Source organism: Prunus persica, chromosome G3 (genome assembly GCF_000346465.2).
Source record: "Prunus persica cultivar Lovell chromosome G3, Prunus_persica_NCBIv2, whole genome shotgun sequence".
Classification (NCBI taxonomy): Eukaryota; Viridiplantae; Streptophyta; class Magnoliopsida; order Rosales; family Rosaceae; genus Prunus; species Prunus persica.
This window is the reverse complement of record NC_034011.1, coordinates 3731772-3753300: the sequence shown is the minus strand read 5'-3', so window position 1 is coordinate 3753300 and position 21529 is coordinate 3731772. Positions and strand designations below refer to the sequence as shown.

The 21529-nt window shown below is 36.6% G+C and overlaps 4 protein-coding genes across 4 annotated transcripts; 2 read left to right on the top strand and 2 right to left on the bottom strand.

Moving 5' to 3' along the window:
* LOC18781829 (GTP-binding protein YPTM2) lies at positions 2658-5268 on the top strand. Its single transcript, XM_007215918.2, has 8 exons — positions 2658-2806; positions 3576-3648; positions 3899-3946; positions 4036-4083; positions 4168-4239; positions 4338-4493; positions 4634-4737; positions 4910-5268. Exons 1-8 carry the CDS (start codon positions 2793-2795, stop codon positions 5001-5003), a joined length of 609 nt encoding a protein of 202 aa, XP_007215980.1. The 5' UTR covers positions 2658-2792; the 3' UTR covers positions 5004-5268.
* On the bottom strand, positions 5462-7576 carry LOC18783646 (60S ribosomal protein L28-2). Its single transcript, XM_007215052.2, has 3 exons — positions 7303-7576; positions 7054-7217; positions 5462-5754 (listed from the first exon to the last, which is right to left on the bottom strand). Exons 1-3 carry the CDS (start codon positions 7448-7450, stop codon positions 5614-5616), a joined length of 453 nt encoding a protein of 150 aa, XP_007215114.1. The 5' UTR covers positions 7451-7576; the 3' UTR covers positions 5462-5613.
* LOC18782509 (uncharacterized protein At1g51745) lies at positions 8823-14240 on the bottom strand. Its single transcript, XM_020559748.1, is given in 5 exon segments — positions 8823-10268; positions 10743-11322; positions 11324-11359; positions 11361-11784; positions 13321-14240. Coding segments are annotated over 5 exon segments (2259 nt in total). The 5' UTR covers positions 13521-14240; the 3' UTR covers positions 8823-9249.
* Positions 16322-21473, top strand: LOC18781574 (RWD domain-containing protein 1). The gene is made up of 11 exons (XM_007215786.2): positions 16322-16492; positions 16948-17013; positions 17133-17200; positions 18195-18228; positions 18375-18444; positions 18785-18842; positions 19033-19161; positions 19884-19975; positions 20528-20612; positions 20853-20931; positions 21087-21473. Exons 1-11 carry the CDS (start codon positions 16486-16488, stop codon positions 21167-21169), a joined length of 771 nt encoding a protein of 256 aa, XP_007215848.1. The 5' UTR covers positions 16322-16485; the 3' UTR covers positions 21170-21473.

Genomic DNA, 21529 nt, shown 5'->3' with positions numbered 1-21529 from the left:
GCGAAATTGTTTTATAACATTTATTCGACTTTTCAATGCATATAAGTGGGTTACAATGCTTTTGTTCCATTCTTTTGTGGCCTTGTTTTGTTCTGTAACTTTGGGTTTGGAAAGTTATTGCTTTGTTGTTTTGTTCTGAATCTGTAGGGAGAGAGAAATGGATGGAGGAGATAAAGATTGGTTAGGCGCTAGGAATTTGGGATAGTGAAGGAGGGAGGATTTTGAGATTTTGGTTGCCCATTTTTGCGCCCAAGGAAAGAGGTAGCGACCAATTTTTAAAGTGAGGTTTTGGTCTGATAAAAGTGCCCCTCCAAATGAGTGGCAAGTGGTTGTTCCGTTAAAGAAATTGAAAGAAATTTTATCTTGTCCTTGAATTGTTACAAATATGAAACTACATGATCAAAAGTGACGAAATTAAAACTATAAGGTCGAAAGTGATTGAAATGCCAAACTATAGAGACCAAAAGTGACTTTTGGCCTAAAACTTTCCACAATAATTGAACTCTTATTGTGGGAAATAAAAGCTCATTTGGATTAAAAATCACACCTTCTTTCTTTCATTTTTTTATTTTTATTTATAATCAAACCCCAGCTTTTTTATATTATTATTTAAAGCAAGAAGAATGTTATTACTAAAGTTGATATACTTAGGGCCCGTTTGGGAGTGCTTCTGGAAAACTGAAAGCGCTTTTTGATAATCAAAAGCGTTTTTGACCGCATTTGGCAGAAAAGTTTAGAAGTACTTATAGGCCATAGAAGTTTTTTTTCGAAGAAACACCTGCCTTGTGCTTCTCCTTTAGGAAGCATTCCCAAGTGCTTTTGATTTCTTATGAAAATTTCAACACCTTATAATAAAAGCTCTTTTACTAGAAGCGATTATTAGCAAAAGTGATTCCTAGAGAAGCAGTTCCACCACAAAGAAAACAAAGACAAGTCCTTTGTTGTTATAAATCAATGGGAAATTGTAGAGAGGGGATTGAGATGGAGAGAATGTTTGCTCTCTATTATGTGTGTTTCTTACAAATGGGAGAAGAAATTGAGAGAGAGAAGGGAATGTTTTCTCTTCTCATTGTGTGTCTATGATAGGGAAGGGGGGAAGCCTTTTATAGGCATTTGGGGACTCCACTACTACATTATTTTACAACACTCCCCCTTGGAGACCACAAATGATACAGAATATGCCTCGTTAAAAACCTTGCCAGTAAAAACCCAGTGGGACAAAAACTGGTCAAAGGGAAAAAGAGTACATAATCATGTGTAACATAAAATTCTATGTATATTGATGCGCGTGCGACACTGCCTCGTTAAAACCTTGCCAGGAAAAACCCAGTGGGATAAAAACCTGGACGAAGGAAAAAGAGTACAGTGTTTGAAGATCTTTATTGATAGCGCGCTCCCCCTGATGCTCGGCAAAATATCTTTAAGTCATACTGTTGATCACCTTTCTGAATATCGTAGTTGACACTGCTTCTGTGAGTCAATCTTGAGCGACACTGCCTCGTTAAAACCTTACCAGGAAAAATCCAGTGGGATAAAAACCTGGATGAAGGAAAAAGAGTACAGTGTATGAAGGTCTTTATTAAAATCACGCTCCCCTTTGTGAATATCTCCCCCTGAAAAATTTAGGACTAGCTTTTGTCCAGTAATCGACCATAAAAATTTTCATAGTATACCCTAAACCCTTGAGTGACACTGCCTCGTTAAAACCTTACCAGGAAAAACTCAATGGGATAAAAACCTGGATGAAGGAAAAAGAGTACAGTGTGGAGCTGAGCTCTATCTGGTCTAGTATACTTCCGGAAAAACATTTAAGGATCTGCCTTGGGGGAAAATCCAGCAAAAGAAAATACCAGCAAGCCTCTGCTTGAGTTTTGCGGAGAGAAAGAGAGAGAGCGTTGAGGCTCTGAATTTAGAGATAGAGAAATCGTGCTGATAACGTGTTATAAATCAATGGGAAATTGTAGAGAGGGGATTGAGATGGAGAGAATGTTTGCTCTCTATTATGTGTGTTTCTTACAAATGGGAGAAGAAATTGAGAAAGAGAAGGGAATGTTTTCTCTTCTCATTGTGTGTCTATGATAGGGAAGGGGGGAAGCCTTTTATAGGCATTTGGGGACTCCACTACTACATTATTTTACAACATTTGTAACTATTTGTAAAACAAAACTAATCCTTACAACACACTCGTCAACTTTTTTTACCCGAGTTTTGAAAATAACATTTGTAACTCATTTTACAAGTGTGAAAGAACTCACTTAGCTAGAGTCGAATAAAACGTCGAACATATATTTTTATTACAGAATTAATCGAATAAAAAGTTGGCAAGTAGACAAATAATTGTTGAGTGAGGTTACCACAGTGGTTGTGTCCCTCCTCCTTCCCCCCTGCTTACTTGACACTTAAGATCGAAACTCCAGGGTTTCTTTTCTCCAATTGCAACAACAACAAAAAAGTAAACAGATAATTGGGCTAAGTTGACAGAACACAAGTGATAAGACCCTCTTCACTTAAAATTCAGGCCTTCCGAAATGGGCTTGTAAACAAACCCATAAAAATAAACCAACCCAGAAGAGAAACCAAAAAAGTTGTGTGGGGTCAGGTTCCAAGCTGGCGGCTGAGTAGGAAATAGGAACCTTTCAATGTGACGCAAACTGTCCACCCTTATATAAGGCACAACAAAGTCCTCTCCTTCAACTTCTCTCCCTCGTTTAAGATTCCATTTTTACGTTAATTAGACCCAGTTGAAAATTTCTACGCTTTCTGAAACTTCCTCCTCATCGATCAACCCAGTCATGATCCCTGAATAGTAATTTCTCTCTCTCTCTCTCTCTCTCTCTCTCTCTCATGAACAATTGCATGCATGTCTACATGTTATCACCTTTTTTGTCATAGCTTAGTTTCTGTGTGATTGTTTTATGGCTGTTGATAATGTTAACCCTGTTCAATTTGATTGGATTTGGATTTTGGTCAAACCCAGAAATTCTTATTTTTGTTTTTGTTTTTATTGAAGGGTTATTTTATTTTCAACTTTTGGGTATGTGGGATGGCTTTTGATTTGGCCATTTGATTAGAGATTGTTTGTTTAGTAGTATCTTAAAAAACTGGAAGAAAGTTCTTACGAAAATCAATTTTGTGGATCCCTTTTTTTTGGGATCACATTTCATTTCAAGAAGCTATCTGCAATTTTGATTGTAGTGAATACAAAAGCTGTAAAAACAATGTATGAGATCCATGGACTCTGGTAAATAAGATGAATATGTTAGTCATACTTTTGAAATGATGATTCTTTCTGCTGTGGCTTGGTGTTTTCTTAGGCACCTATAATCTCCTTGAGTTATTTGGATGATATGCTGCCATGGAATTCATATCTTTGCTGCCTGTATAATTTTGTCTCAATTTGAAGAAACATTAAATAGATATGCAGGGCATAGTTGTTGACATATTCTGACAGAGTAGGTGTTTTTGCTAATAAGATTTGATGATATGTTAATGTTTTATTTTAGTTATTTCCCTTAGTTACCGTACTGAAGCATAAAGTTTGAGGTTCTAATTAGTTATTTTCCTCCATTTTGCAGTGACTATCTTTTCAAACTTTTGCTCATTGGAGATTCCGGTGTGGGCAAGTCATGCCTTCTACTGAGATTTGCGGTAAAAGTTCAACAATGTTATATATAGGATGATGGTTTTCTTTTTGCCACGCTTCTCTTATACACACACATTAAATTCTTATACCTTCTCCCTCGGTCATCTCTTTGAATTCGTCCTAAATTTTAAATCATAACTATTGTGTAACATGCGATACATAAATGTATGCTTGTGATCAGAGTTGGTTGAGCCAAATGCTGATGTCTGATTTTCTTTGATCTTTTATTGACAATTCCACTCTCACCTTGTGTAGGATGATTCTTACATTGACAGCTACATAAGTACCATTGGTGTTGACTTTGTAAGTACAGTGGCATAATAAATCACTTCTTATGTGTGGTTATTTTGATGCCATGGCAGTGATTTCATCTCTTTGTTTCCTCTATTTAGAAAATTCGAACAGTGGAGCAGGATGGGAAAGTTGTCAAACTTCAAATAGTAAGTATATTTTTTTATTAAGGCGGGATTGGAATCGAAGTTCCTTAGCTGAAAAAATCTGAAATCTCCATTTCTTCTGAATAGTGGGACACTGCTGGTCAAGAGCGTTTCAGAACGATTACAAGCAGCTACTACCGTGGTGCCCATGGCATCATTGTAAGTATTAATTCACCTCTTTATAATGTAGATTTTTGGTCCTGCAAGCTTTTCATAGGATGATCTTCATGAATGTGGTTTTTGAAATTATTTGCTAGCTTGTCTATGACGTGACGGACCAAGAAAGCTTCAACAATGTCAAGACCTGGCTGCAAGAAATTGATAAATTTGCAGTTGGAAATGTGAACAAGCTCTTGGTTGGAAACAAGAGTGACTTAGCTGACAAGAAAGTGGTCTCTTCTGAAGCTAGCAAGGTATCTTAGCTGCTAATTAATCTTATTTTGTTATCAAGTCATGATGAGTTAAATAAGCATGCACCATTGATCAACTTTACGTGTTCAAACTTTATGTTGTTCACATTCTTCTTACCCCAAAACCCCGCTGTTTTTAAAAGGCATTTGCAGATGAGCTAGGTATTCCATTCTTGGAAACAAGTGCCAAAAATTCGACTAATGTAGAGCAGGCATTCATGACTATGGTTGCAGAGATAAAGAACAGGTGAGTTCATCTCCATGTTACTTTTGTCATATTTCTGATTGATACGGGCATTTCAGATCAAGAGTTTAAGTAAGATAAATCTGTGATCTGTAGTTGTACTGGAACAACTGCAATGGTAAAACATCAGTATTTTTATACAGCGTCGGTAAATATTTTTTTCTTCGGGTTGCAGGATAGCTACCCAACCAATGAGTGTCAACAAACCATCCACTGTGCATATGCGTGGACAGCCAGTTGTCCAAAAGACCACCTGCTGCTCATCTTGATTTATCAGCGAAGATAAGATGAATGTGTTCTTGATGGTGGTGGGAAGCTTGCAGAAACATGTGGTTTTGCATTGGACCCTTATTTGACTGCAAGCCTCCTCATAATATGTACAGCAGATTGTCATGATACTTGGCTCCCCATTCATTCGTTGGTTTAGAAAGTCAAGAAATTATTGGAATAATATAGTCAACGAATCTTTAACAATTGTATGTCATATTATCACAGTTCATTTTTAAGTTTATCTATATTTGATTTGATCAGCTACATTTCTTCATTCAAAACTGAACTGGTTTGTTTGGACATGGTGATTTGTTGTTCTGAGAACCTCTAATGTCCTCCGGTCCGGAGTGTTTGCAGTTGGGCATATGCAAAATTACCATATGAAAATTAACAGAGTATTTTCATTGGTTATCGATAAGTTGGTTGTTAGGGTCCATGCCGAAATTTTGCTAAATGATTGGTTGAAGAAAAAAAAAATTATATCCAGGAATCTTTTGCAAAACAAACTAAATAAAATCCCCAAAATCCAAATACATCTTGAGTTTTCAAGGACGATCCAATCAAATCCAAAATCATGAAAAGAACACTAGTGTATCAGCCCCCTATAACTCACTTCCTGCCATAGACTCTAACAGCTTGCCTGTTCCTCTTCTTGACACCAGACTTGGCAACCTTGAGGCTCTTGTGAACAACACTCAACCTTGCAAGGGCTGCTTTTTTCAGATCTGGCCTGTAGTAGTTATCTGCCACCTGCAATGCGGAATACAAAATGAATAACAGAGAAACAACAAAAGGGAAAACCTAGATAAGGCAAATATAGATTCATGCAATCAATACAATACAAATACTTTATCATCCTTGAAGGATACCAACATATGAGGGACCAACAATAAAAACACTAAACCCTAAAAACACAATGCGTGCAAGCGTAACAAGAACATTTCATTGAAGAAACCATTATAAATAGTTTATCTTACATGTTAAGGCTCATCACTGCAATATAAACCTACCAAGTATTTTCTTAAAAAAATAACCATTCAGATCCTTGAGGTAAACCAATTTCAGATTTTGACCAGAAAAATAGTGAAGGTTACCTATATATAAGAGATTAACAAGGAGAACCCAATCTAAAGAAGACAATGGATGCTCAGAAGCCAAGCGTAACAAGAGTATTTCACTGAAGAAACCATTACACAAATGATCCTTCTTACATGTTAAAAGCTCATCACTGCAGCACAAACCTACAAACTTCTTAGTAAAATAATCATTCAGATCCTTGAAAAAGCATGAAGCTTACCTACATATAAGAGATTAACAAATAGAACCTAATCTAATAAAAAAGACTATTCCTACTCCACTATACTGAGGGATATGGCTGCTGCTGTGATTTGAAGTGTTTTTTTGCATCTTGTTTTCTTTGGGTCTTTCTGGTGTAGCAGTCTCTGTGTGGTTTGGCTGGTGTCTTTGTTTTTTTAGTCTGTTTTTTCTGTTGTTGTTCGTTTGGCTTGTGGATGCCTCATCCACTTATGTGTTCCTTTTCGTTTCTTTCAATAAATTTCGTTTCTATTATTAAATATTTTAAAAAAAAAAAAAAAAGAGAAGCTAATCTAATAAAAAAAGACAATGCACGCTCAGAAACTAAGTGTAACAAGAGTATTTCACTGAAGAAACCACTACAAAAATGATCCTTTAACTGCAGGTACAAACCTACAAGTATGTTCTTAGAAAAGTAATCATTCAGATACTTGAGATAAACCCCATTTCAGATTTTTCCAAGAAAAGGCATGAAGCTTACTTGCATCTAAGAGATTAACAAAGAGAACCCCATCTAATTAAAGGACAATAAACGCTCAGAAGCGTAACAAGAATATTTCACTGAAGATATCATTACAAATGATTCTTCTAACATAACATGTTAAGGCTTATCACCAAAGCATAAACCAACAAGTATCTTCTAACATGTTAAGGATCACCAATGCAACAAAAACTTGCAAGCATGTTCTTAGTAAAATAATCATTCGGCAGAGCAAAGCTTCAAAGTTTATTTACCTGGTTTGCGACTGCCTTGGCCATCCTGCGAAACTCCTGTTTCATCACAGACTTATGGAGCAAAGCAGCAGGTTTGTTCTGCTTCTTGGTCTTAGTTGTTGCCAACAACACAGATTGATCTTTACCCACAGCCTCAATGGTCACAGTTTTCTTGTTTGCCAGCCCTGATCGAAAACCATCTCAATTGAAAAACAAACTTGCTCGGGAACCAAACAGAAAGCAAACAAAATGGGATGTAGAGAAATGTACCAGAGTGCTTGTAGGTGTTGAGGTTGAGGAGATTGTTGGGCTCCTTGCTGAACCGCACACCGGCGTGGCTTCTCCCGAACTCCTTCACCAGAAAAGAGTTGTTCTTCTTCACTATCTCCCAGATCAGTTGCCCTGGCACCGTCGCCATCTCCCAGATTTTGCTTTTGCTGCTCAGATTGGGGGTTTAGGGTTTAGGGGGAGAGGAGATTGGGGGGTTTAATATTTAACCTTTTATATATATGCTGAAACCCTAATTCCTTTATTCTTTGGACCCGAGGGGTATCATTTATTTTCACATATTACGCTTATGTCCTCTGTTGTGTTGTTGACCCGGTTTGTATTGGGCTGGTTATAATTGGGTCGGATAAGTCAAGGAATCGTTGAATTATATCTTGCATCTGATCACCAATGGGTAAAGGAATTCGAATTTGAAACATCATCTAACATTTGAAAAAAAATGCAATTGAGTCAAGAGCTAGTTGATTTACATGTTGGCTTTGTATTGACAAACTGTACATTCAGAAAATAAATTCATGACGAATGATTCAAGTTAATTTTAAATAGGTTCATATCAAAATCACGGATTAAGATTGGATGATTTGATAAAATAATGAACGTGGTAGGGAAAATGTGTCCTCTTTCAAGAAAGGGGACTTCCTTGCATGATTGACTTCACAAGTGATAAAAATTCGTACTAAAATTACATGGAAATGTTCATTCTTCTTAATTAGCAAATCACAGTTTGATATATATAGAGATTTTTTTCTTCATTTCCTTTTAGTGAGCTATTTTTTGCATAAAACAAGGCCCGAAAGAACAGCTTCCTGTTGCTAGTTTCTTCTTCTAGTTTCCATTCTTCCAGGATATCAAGAAGGTTATGAGATTCTGTTGGGTTCCAAGAGAGGCCACACAAAATGCAGTAGGTTCCTTCTAGGGTTTATGACATGCGAGTTAGCTAGGGTTTTGATGTTAACTTGAAATTAATCTAGACAGTCCAAAATTATCTATGTTGTGGCATGTGGTAGACTGGTAGCGGTAGGTAAAGTAACATGGTCATGTGATTATTTTCTTATTTTGCAGAACAGTATCTCTCTTCTTTTTTTGGAAATGAAACTTGTGGTCTCTAATTGTTTGTAATTCGAAATTCTTGACAATATAAAATCTAAAATCTACCTTCCAAAATAGATTTCACCTTTTTTCCTGTTAAATAGAGGCCAAAGAGGAGAGGAGAATCGAACTCTGAAGTGGGAAGATAAACTACTCTCAAACCACTCGAGCTATAAATCCTGTAAAATATTCAGCTGCTACCCTTCATTCGTAAACCAAATACTCAAACGTAGTGTACCAGCACAAACACACACACAGCAGAAATGCAACAAACAAGAAGCAGCAGCCTAAAATGATTCACAACGGCACACAGGAAAGCTGCAACAGTACGGTTCCGAAGAACTCGACTTTGTCACATGCATCACACAAACACAAAACAAGATTAAGTAGCAGCAGAAAGGGCAATGCATCAATTTTAAGCAAAAATTAAAATTTGATTGTCTTAGGAATGAACTGTTAAGCATGTCCAACAACAGAAGCAAGCTGGGAAATAAAGTTATTGTCCCTCCTGATGAACCTGAATTCATAAATTAAATAACCAAATATCAGGTCATCAAATACCTAATGCCATTACACCTCAACTAATGTTACATTATATACAGAGGAAAAAGCAGAGCCTCCATTGACTGACTGCTCCTACAACAACGCAGTATCACGGAATTGTACAGATGGATTCAGCCTTAAAGGGCAGCGGAGTTAATGGTGCTGCAAACTTAACATGGCCAAATAAATGAGAAGCAGCAACTAGGCTGCAGAATTGAACCAAACCCCTGAATAAAGAACTACATTCACAGGAAGAATCCATCCACTGCAACATTTCTTTCCACAAGAGAAACTTGTTCAAGTGTCACTTGATTTTAAAACCCGATGTGTTGGTCGGGCCAAACCATTCACTGCTTCATTTATCCTACTAAACACTAATTTAAGGGGGATACAAGCTATTACAGGACCCTGTGGCTTCGCAGTCAGTGGTTTCATCACTTCAGATTGCTTGTGACCAGTCAGAGAAGATAGTTTCCGAGTCTTTTTTGGCTGGAGCCCAGATTTCTTCGTTTTGGGAGATTTATTTGGTGAATTTTGTGGTTGCAATGCCAAATGCTTGCCTGGATTTCTTCCAATTTCTGCTTTTGGCTGAATTGCATAACCTATTTTACCAACTTCCCGATCACATTCCAGTTTGCACAACATGATGTCACAACAGCCATCACCCAAAGCCTCAACTGTTAACGGGTGACCAACAATGGCTTTACCATTCAATTTACTCATAAGGGAAACCAGCGGGACATGCTGCGGCCGGTAATTTGATTTCACCTCAAGTTTGACATCATATAACGAACCATCAGAGCAAAGATTGCGGGCAGTAGAATCTGACGTCTGATATCTTGCAGGCACTGTGAAGCGGGACTGCCGATAGGGAAGTGACCTTTGAATTGGTCCATCAGCCAATTCAGTAACCTGTTTGGACTTTGCTTGTAATGTGCAATTATATGCACCGGAACCACTAATGCCTTTGCAATTGACTTTCTGGTCAGAATCCTGAGACAATCCATCAGAATGCTCAATGCCTGCCGAATAAGCATTGGATTCTTCATCCACGTCCATATACCTTCTTGAGTCATGTTTTCTATCTTTACTTGTTTGTCTTGAATTCCTCTTTCCTTTTGACTGCCACTTTGAACTACCTTTTTCTATACTTTGGCCGATATCATGCAAGGCTGCTGAACTCGTAGAACCAGATTCATTAATTCTCTCATCTCTCAAAGATACAGCTTCAGCTTGACTGCTTTGACTAGATTGCCTTCCCAATGCACCAATTTGAGGCTTCCCAGATGAACAAACTGCAATTATAGGAGAATAACCTGGTAGATAGAGATGACAAATCAGCTAGGGAGAACCAGACCAATTTTTGTCAGGTCCACATCAGGCACAAAAGAAAGACAAGCTAATTAATTTGCTGCAAGCAAGGAAAGGATAAAGAAAAAGGAGAGGGTGACAGAGTTGCAGGAGCACCTAAATGTAAACAATGCAGGGAAATTTGAATACTGCAAGACATAATTAATAGCAAGAAAAAGGCTAAAGAGAATGGAGAGAGTAACGGAGTTGCAGGGTACCTAAATGCAAACAATGCAGGCACGTTCAGATAATAAAAGACATAACTAATAGCAAGAAAACGCCTAGAGAGAATGGAGAGAGTGATAAGTCGCAAACGTATCTAAATGTAAAAAATGCAATAAATAGATAATACAAGACATAATTAAATCCATATCCTTACCCAACAACATAGGTAACAAAGTTCCTGAAAACAAATGCATAATTGTTTGAATTACCATTACCTGAAGGGTCTTTTTCCTCTCCAGCAAATGGCACATCAAATAACCTATCTGAGGAATCATTCTCAGCTAACCCAGATATGCTGGGAATCTCATTCTCCTTGATTTTGCCATTAATACAGGAAGCACCAAAAGCTCGTTCAGGAGCATTTGTAGAGGCTCCATTCTCACACGAAATTCCATTGTGGTCCACAGATAAACTTCCTTTTGACTCATTTGATTCTAATCCAGAAACCCTGCCATCAGATAACCCTTGAAGAGGTGAACCACATGAATTTTGAAATTGGTCACACGTAACTGGAATAGACACCATTGCAGTACTCTCCAACACCTTTGTCAACGGTCGGCTGCGGTTTTTTCTTTTCAAGACTTCATTAGCATTTGCAACTTGAGATCTCTTCCTTTTCAGTGATGAAATACCTTTGCTTCCATTTACAGGACTGCCATTAGGCACACCATTCCGAGTGTTTGAATCTAAGAGTGAAGCACTGTCCTGTTGAACTAGTTCAAGAAGCCCACCAGTCTGGCCTGACTTTTTTGACACTACACCCATTCCCAGGTCCTCAAGTCCTCTCATGCGCTTTAACTCCTTCTGTTCCATCATCCTCTGAATCATTTGGGCGTTCTTCTTCTCCTTCCCTGCACAGTTTGCAACTTAGAAGAACTGATATGATTTGGCTCTTCAAAAGATATACCAGATTGAGATAATTCTGGTGCCGAGTCTGAACTGTTTTCAGAATCACTCACATCATCAACCATAACTTCATTCTCCTCGCCGGAATGAGACATGGCAGGTGATTCCCTTGCTGAACAACCATGCTCACCACCTGAATTACTCATCCGAGCACTGAAGTCCAAATTATCCTTGCCTAGGCGAGCATTCTCAATTTCAAGAGCATGGATAATGGCATCTTCCCTGCGTGCATATTTCACTGCTTTTTTATTGGAGCTAGCTGCATGGGCCTTTGCTTTTTCAATGCATTCATCATACTCCCCACAACGAAAAGCTTTCACCCTCTTGGATCTTTCAAGGTTATACCAGTCCCTAAATCAATAAGATCAAGATCAGACTATGTTCATATATCAATATTAAGCTAAACACCTATACAAGGAGTTTTAAATTTGTTTTGAAAACAAACTTTCCCATAACCCTGAATCACAACGACTAAATACGACTTGAAAACGGTAAACCAAAACCTCTATCAATGATTAGAGACCCACAGCAAGGATCTATTACTGTTTATGTAAAACAATCCAGAGAGAACAAATATTATTTCCTTGGTAATTTTCCCTCATGTATGAAGCCCCAGTCTAATCAACCTACAAAGCCTCAAGCTTCAGCAATGTGCCTTACAAATACCTCAAAATCTAATGCTCTTCTCTTCAAGGGAAAATCTCTATACATGACTACAGTACCACATAACGGAAATAATGTTCCAGTCCAGCAGTGCCCTATTCTCACTGTTTGAATTCCCCACATAAATTAACTCCATAAAGTGCTCATGTAACGCTATCTCAGATATAATGACATTAAAGATTGAATTGTTCCAGAGTCACAATTAAAATCAAGCCCTAGTTTTGTTATTTCAGAGCATGAAATAACATTACATCCTTTCACTCCTCTGTCCTAGTAATAATCAGATCTGAGAATTAAACCATAGATTAAGACTCTCATTCTCCACACATTAGGCCCCTAAAACTAGGGCCCAATAGAAGAAAAGATCAAGATGATAAAAAACGCCTGAAGTGAACCGTAGCAAGACATTTTATGACATATTTGTTGCCACAAAATCACAATCTCCAACTTAATATTTATCCTTTCAGTACAAAAAAATTTCCTCTTGAATTCTATCCCTTTTTCCTGTAAATTTGTGTAAAGAGAGCATTTCTTCTTCCTTTCATGCGTCACAAACAGTAATTATCCATACATCACAAACTTTTTCAAACTTTCAAAGGTTATTTTCCAAAAATAATCTTACAAGAATGTATTCTCAAGCTTCAAGCCTACCATCCTTTCCTTTTTATTGGAACCACCAACCTACCATCTAAGCAAATTTTTTTTTGCAGAGAGAATGCATCTTTTCTGACTGCGTAGTGTTATCATGCACAAGGGCCACATAGTAGGTAGCAGAGAAAACTTAACTAATATCACAAGTAACAAATTCACATTTGATGTAATTTAATCGACATCATTACCTTAGTATATTTCAACCTATAAACATAGAGGAAAGAACAAACAAACAGTGAATGAAGTGAAATGATAAGCCAGTTGAGTTCAACCCTTCTTGAAACACCAAAGGAAACAACAATCCCTTAACCCAAACATTAAAAAAGAGAAATAAGAAGCCACAGTAAACAAACAACACTAAATCCAGGAACCCATAAAACCAAATCTCTCCCCCAACACCACCTATGAAAATCTTAAGCACAAGGCATTTCCAAGTGTGGTAAATCCAGTTACACAAAAATGTAAATCTACTTAATCGAAAAGCTGAAAAACAAAGACTGTAAGACAAATTCAAATCAGAAAATGAAGGAGACAACCGCGTAGAGCTTTAAAAAGAAAAAAGAAAGCACTCACACGCTTGCGTCGTCGCGGCCCAGAAGCTTCACCGGGGTCCCCGATCTCGGAGAAACCGCAGAACTATCGGGCAACTCGTCCAGACCCATTATCCGACCGGGCCACCACGACCCGTTTCTGCGTCGGACCCAAACCAACCCACCCACCGACGCATCAATGCTCTTGTTACTAGTCTCACTAGAACTCCCCATCTCAACCATACCCACCAGAAAGAGATAAAGAAAAAAAAGAGTTGAAACCCAATAAAACTCTGATCTCAAAAATGCAAAATTTCAATATCCGCCTTCCATTCTCAACCAAACACGAGTTCTGAATATCGCCTAGAGCCTCAGTTTCACGGAAAAATGCATAAACTCTCAACCTAAATCACTATAAATTAAAAAGAAAACCCATAAAAAAAATTAGATAATTTTAAATCTGCATGCAACACAAACCCCAGAAACAAACAAGGAACATCCAGAAAAATTAGGATTTTTTTTATATTAAAACCCAAGAGAGAAGAAAATGAGATAGAGAAGGAGGACCTAATATGAAGGGTTTATGGAGAAAAGAACACACAGAGGGATCTAAAAATGATGTTTTACAGATATTTTATATTTTTATTTGTTTTCTGGGTGTGGTTTTCTGATCTTCCACTAGTGGATTTAGCTTTGAAATCCTTTGTTCAAGCTCGCTTGTGTGGGTCTGAGAGTGTACGGACACACAGAGAAGAAAGGGGGAAGATAGAGAAATATGAAAAAAGCTTTGTGTTTGGATCAAACCCGCAACTTTTGGTATCTTTTTTTTTTTCCAACAGAGAGAGAGGCTCTCAGATATGAGAGAGAGAGAGAGAGAGAGAGAGAGAGAGAGAGAGAGAGAGGGATTGCAAGTGAGGTAGAAAGAGATACAGAGCAAACATAAAAGAGAGAAGACACAAATGGGTTATATACGGTTACCTGTATACGGTTTGTTAGGTTTCAATAGCATGTCAGCAGAGAGGTCTTGAAAGGAGGACCCATACTCAATGATCATCGTAATTTTATCATACATTTGATATGTTATTTTGTTAGACTGTGAATTGAAGTAGTAAATTAAAAGAAAAATTATTTCATCAATAATCTAGAATTATAAGTTTCACAATATATATATGTCATACGACACTAACTTAGATTAGATATTAACAATTTATGCACATATAGTATTCATTTTTATTCCGTATGCATCTCAATATATTTCTATGTGATTTAAGGATTTAGCTACAATGTGATCAACTTAGGTTCTTGTTCAAAAGTTAGTATAGAGAAAGATTTTTTTTTTTTCCTTCTAACAACTCCACACGTTATCCTATCATGTTGTTATTTTGAACCGTACATAGTATAAGTTTAATTTTATGAATCTAAAATTATTGTGTATTTGAATAGTTTAGCGATGTATTATGTTAGATTCTTTCTAAGTCGGCAATGAATGATATTAGAACATTACAAACTCTTTGGTTGCGTTTGGTTTATGGGAAATGAGGTTTGGGAATGAGAAATCAATTGCTTTCCCATATTTGGTAAGTCCAGACATAGAAAATGGTTGTCTGGCACATGGGAAAATAAAGGGAAAATGTAACTCTCCTCCCTCCTTGGGTTTCATTTTTCCTCCTTTCCCCTTGAGTCGGGGTGGTAGATTCATGAGAGAGAGAGAGAGAGAGAGAGAGAGAGAGAGAGAGTAGGTGGATAGGTTGATTGGGGAGTGTGGCGAGGAAAGGTTAGGGGACTGGTTGTCAATGGGAGGATAGGGGTTGATGTGAAAACAGGGGTGCGAGGAATGATTGTAGGGTTTATTTAGGTTGTTTTGTTGAATGATTGTAGGGTTTATTTAGGTTGTTTTGTTGCTTCAATTATGTTGGGTTTGTGGATTTTGTTTGGGATTATGCTTAAGTGTATTGTGATGTGACTTAGTAGTTTTAGTGTGGCTTTTGTCCGTTTAAATTTTGTTATATGTCATGTTGATGTCTTTGATTGTATTGTTGAAGTTTATCTTTAATCCAAAACACAAAACTTAATATTTTGAGGGGGGGTGTTGTATGCAATTGATCATTGTAAGAATGATTTACAATTGAGCTTAGAGGTCCATCACACTTCATCCTTGCCTCAACTCAAGTTACACTGCTTGTCTACGTGTCTTTCTATATCATTTACATGTGCGTACTTTGGATTTTATTTCAATTTGTCATTTTATCTAAAATCGCCTTCTAATACTTGTTTTCTTTATTTGCCTTTTCAATCTTTTTACCTTAATAGAATTTGATTTTGAAATTATGAAAAATTAAATAATAAGTTATAAAATTTGTAATTTTGAGAAAGTTAATAATTATAATGAATTCTTTTTTTTATATATATATAGATACTATAATGAATGTTTAAGTATGTTATCCTATAAAGTTAAGTTATTTAAAATCAATCCTCCTCGACAGAATATTTGGCTCCGTCACTAAGCATGCATCAACAACAAAAAAAAAAAAGTGGTTAGCTAGTCCTCGTAGATTCATCTTTCACTATAATATGTATTCGTCTATTTATTTGATCAAAGTTATATAAATAAATAATGTTTAATTTGGTTAATTTTCCGCGAGAATTATCAATAAAGATGACTTGAAAAAAATAAATGGTTCATAAAATGCGATCACTAATTTAATTAGAGGAAAAGGTCCCTAAGTTAATCCTCATTCCTGAAAAAGAAAATAACTTTTTAAAATTGTATTCAAAAATATCTTTATTTAGGTTTATTTTAGAAATAAAATTTGGATGTAGATGTAGAAGACAAAAGAGGACACACCGACCCCGTTTTGGTGGTGAGATACAACACGGACAGGTATATATTAAAATCCCTACACTTGTCCCACATGCAGGCCAAGGGCCCCACCTTTTTCATAGGATGACGTTAGGTCTTAGATGGACGGATCTGATTAACTGATTGCTTCCAATTTTGATAAACCGCATCATATGCTTTGAAAACAAAAAGATAAAAAAAGAAAAGAAGAATTTATAAACTTAAAATAATCGATAAGAAAATAAGAAGAGCAAAACGCAGCGTCTCGAGTGACATAGGTTTTCTTGAACTCGTGGAGTGTGGCTGATTTGGTTCGGAGACACCTCTGACGAGCGCGAAGAGCCAAAATCAGACAAGCATATCAAGATCATGACGGGTAATTGATGTTAATTATACTCTTCTGCTATTAAAGTTTGTTTCTTTATCGATTAGACGAACTGAGGGGTCTCCGTTTAGAGATTGTTGTATGACTTTTAGCTGCGCAATCAAGCCTATATCTTCTAAAAATGTCTTATTTTTATGTTGTTTTGTAGCTTTGAAATTTAAAATTATGAAATCTATTGATTGTTTACTTGGTTGTAGTTTGTTACTGATTTTGGTGATGTATACTGTTTTTTGAGGGAAACTACAAATGCCCAGAAGCTCCAATGGAATGCTTGTTTGGTGATTAAAAAAAATGTACTTTTGTTTATTTGGCCAATTGTGGAGGTTTTAGGGATATGGGTTTGGTAGAAATGTGTGAATTTTATCAAATAATTATGGAAGTTAACTCATTTTATGTTTAAAGCTATGAAATTTACTTCACTGTGTGTTTTAAAACTATGTATACAGACTATATACAAGAGCAAGAGATGGAAATTGAAGCGTTGGAAGCAATACTTATGGATGATTTCAAAGGTATGCGGTACTTCTACAGACCAGCATTTGTTATGATTTTTTTTTTCTCTTGTTGTCCAGCTTATCAAACATTAACATTTAATAGGAATTTTCTGTTTTGTTGTTTTTCTTTATACCAGAAATTCACTCGGGTGAGAGTGGGTTAAACACTTCCAAGAGGTGTTTTCAAATAAAAGTAACTCCAGTGGTAGGTATCTCCGTCTTTAGGCGTATCCGTTTCCTTTTCAATTCTAATGGCATAATAATAAATTAACCCCACGAGTAGCAAATGCAATATTTTTATACTTGTTGGACACACACTCAAAATAATTTATCGTGGTTCATACTTTCTTGTATTTTAGTTGGGTAAAAGTAGACTAGAGTAGTTAATCAGCCACGTTTGTTGAGCTCCTTTGTCCATTTTAAAAGCAAAAGGCGTAATTCCTGTTAGTGGCATTAGCTTCCTCCTTGTACAAGAATGATGTGATGTATCTGTGTAAAAATGGATACAAGTTCGTTTCTCATCTCTTGGAAGTGGATACAAGTTTCTTTTTTCTTCTGGTTGACTTCTATCCACTTCCAAAAGCTCAGAATGGTAACGAAGTGTCCAGCTTTATAGTGATACATCATATTTTGGGGCATATAAGTTTTTCACTGGATCACTTTTCATAATTTTGGGGCATGAAAGAAATTCCTTGGAACTTGCATCTTTATGCTCTTTCCCTCATCCAAGTGTATTGGGGTGTGATCTCTAATGCCAGATGAGATTTTTTTAGATTCTCCAACAGATCATGGCATTTCGCATTATTGTGCGGTAAACAACTTGCTTCTCACCCGGTATCTGGTGCCCATTTCGTAGGATCGAGATTAGTGATATTTGAGTAGTTAATGTCCTACCAGCACCCTGACACATCTTTTACTTGATTGTATTGGGAGCAGGGTTCACATAGCTTGTCAGGGATGGGTGTAACTAGGAAGGAAGCATTTATGTCATTAGAAGTAACCGGATAAATCTACGGAAATATATTTTTATGCATTGAGGTGGTCGCTCGTGTAGAGCTTGCTTCTTCTCTAGAAATCTGCATCTTCCTGTATAAATCTTTTTATGCATGTCAAGCTGAAAATTAATACCATCTCCCAAGACATATGTCACTTGACATATAACTTTCCTCTTATGCATTTCCTCGCTTTCTTTTCAACAGGATGATGAGGCAGATGAAGTAACAACTGCTCCAGGTTACTGTTTTTGCATTATGATGTTTTGAAGAATGTCTTTTATTTAGAAATTTCAAGAGTTCCCTTCTTTTTTTCTTCTGGTTTTTGTAGTTTGGATCTTTTACTTTACATTTGGACATAAGTTATTTTGGAAACTTCTGTTTCAGTTCAGCTGGCTTTGATTTTCTCACACACAGAAAGATATCCAGATGAGCCTCCGCTTTTGAATTTGAACAGGTATCACATTCCCATGCATAACACTGTGCAAATTAGTACTATGCTATTCTCCACTCAGTGCGTTCAAGCAACTGCATATTATACAGACGCAAGTACTAAAATAAACCTAAAAGAAACTAAAAGAAGTTTGGAAAAAACTACTCTTGGGTCTTATGAGTTCAATGGTACAAATTCATTTTGATGGTATCCCTCTTCCATCAACGTTGTATTGTTCAGGTAGATTAGTTCTGTCAGCATTGTGTTGTTGAGTTAGGATGTTGGAAAGTCAGAACTGTGAATGCAGGGTTGTTTATAAAGATATTGTTGAAGTTCCAACTAATAGTTGATCTTTTCCCTCCAGTTTACGTGGTATACAAGGTGAACATCTTAGAATTTTGAAAGAAAAGCTTCAACAAGAGGTAATTCTTAGGCACTCTTTATCCCTACACGCAGTGTTTTTTGTTTTTTTGTTTCTTCTAGGTCAGTCTACTGATAATTAAATAGGCAGCATATTTTGATCTGTACTAAGGTGAGGTGTAATACAACTCAATGAATTATGTGAGTTTATCCAAATAATTCTGATTTTGATTCAAAACTTATATTCTACAGGCATCTGAAAATCTTGGTATGGCTATGATCTACACACTAGTTACATCAGCTAAAGAATGGCTTTCTGAGCAATATTGTCAAGACACTAGTATTGAGGATGCTGAAGCAGAAGAAGCAGCAAAGGATGATGTATGGATTTTCTCCTCCGTCTTGAATTCTAATCATCTTGTGGCTATTTGCGTTCTAAGTCCTTAGCATAATGGAGCTTGCCTCCAAGAGTTCGTGGAAAACTATGAAATATCCCAAAACCTTGCAAACCTGTTGAATGCAATATTTTTGGTAAATTGTTGAATGTACAATGCATTGGTTATTTATCATGCTCCTATATCAGCTGTCTGTAGTTAAGTCTTGCTGAGGTTTTTATTTAAAATAGCTGGGAGAATTTATTTTTTTTGGTCAACTAGCTGGGAGAAGTTATGTCATGAAATCTTTGAGGCTGTTAATATGAAACTGCTAGCTATTCTCTCTGTTCAAGAGAACAATCCTCTCCCATTCTCTGTCCTGGAGGAATGGTAGTTGTGTATCTGGAAAGATGAAGCTTCTAGAAGATAAATCATACTTTGGTAGTTGTGTATCTGGAAAGACGAAGCTTCTAGAAGATAAATCATACTTTTTACACGTGTTAATCTTGTTTCTTCTGCACCCTGCATTTTTCCCTGTGATTTCAGCTGAACTTGATAATGAATATTTGTGAAAACTGCATAAGCAGCTTCAAACTTTCCCATGGGATTTATTTCTTATTAAAAAATGGTGTATGCGCTATTTGCATCTCTGATGATGAGCATCTTCTTGAAAGACATGTCTTAAGAAGCTGCTTCACACTTTTCTTCTCACCTCTTTTCCCATTTTAGGTAATTGTACCACATGGAGAACCTGTTACTGTTGAAACATTTCTGGCATGGAGAGAGATGTTTGAAGCAGAATTGGCACTTGAGCGAGCCAAGTAAGTTTTTATTATTTATATATATATATATATAATTTCAAAATAAGGTTTTGTTTGGTAACTCTTTGAAGTCGTTGTTATAAAGCATGTGAAGGTGGGTGATAGTAATATCATTAGCTGATTGTAGGTGATACAAATGCTTTCCTTTCTGGTATCTTTTCACCCAAAAGTTAGATGTATAGGGGAAGAAGCGTGTGACGGATTAAATTCATTTCTTATGTTTCCTACTTGCACTTTAGGCCCTTAGGTTGTACATGATAGATATATGACATTAGACTGGGAAAGAAGGGAACTGGGGTCTTGGTTTAGCAGGTAATGCGGTGGTACGATTGGGATCTGTGGTAGGTTCAAAACCTACTATTACAAAATATTCTTTTTGAGAAAGCAATGACAGTTCATAAGCACTTTGACTAAGACTTCCCAGTCAAAAAGGAAAAAAGAAATTCAAAGGAAAACTTTCTTGAAAGTTAATACTTTCCAAATAGTAGATCATTGATATATCTTTGCGTGTGCCTTTATTTTTATTTCTAACTGATGGTGATTGATTTCCAGGTTAATGCCTGAGGCTGCGCTTTCAGCACCCAAGGAAAAGAGGCTCACAGGTAGACAGTGGTTTGAAAGTGGAAGACATGCTGTGGTAATTTATTTTCCCCTGATTCTACCTTGCTCTCACATTGATCAGTTTTGCACAAAACAAAAACCAATATGTACAATAAAATATGTACTGGTTTCATGTTGTAAACATAATACAAATGAAAATTATTGGCTTATTACACTCTTACGTCAAAAGAATTGCAGCATTTTCTTTTTGACACATTTAATGGCCGATTTGCAAAGAATAAACAATAAAATAGGTGAATTTTTCTCTCCTCCACAGAAAGGAGCAGCCCCAGCCACTGAAGGGTCTGATGAAGAAGATGTGGAAGACATCGACTTCGACGATGATGATTTTGAAGGTGATTCTCTCTCCTCTTAAGCTTATTTAGTCTAATGTTGATAATACCAGAACCATAGTCGGACTGCTTAATTTTTTAAACACGGATTAGGCTGATGAGTGTTTTTGTGTTCCAAATCTGATGAAGAAACCCTCTTGTCTTGTGGTTAATGGCAGATGATGAAGACGATATGCTTGAACACTATTTGGCTGAGAAAACCGACTTGTCATCCCACTCTTCCAAGAGAGAGACTAACTAGAGCACTATCCGACTAAGCATGCGCCCGCATTTGGCTTTGTCTTCATATGCATTTTGCGCCTGGCTTTAGTCCTCCAGGACAAAGAGATGTGGTTTTATGACTACCATTATTTTTTGTAGAGAGCTGAGAGGAGTGGATTTTGCAAAAAGGAAAATAATTGGAAAACTTGTCTTTTAGGTGTGAATCAATATTTTTCATATTTATAGTCTTGTAACAAGTATCGATGTTAGATACGTACAATTATTGTTGTCGTATATTTTTATTGAAAATTTTGGTTCTTGATTTTATACACATTTTGCTTATGTTATATATTTGCAACTAGAGAACATGAGGGTTGTTACCCCATGAATTAGCATGTGT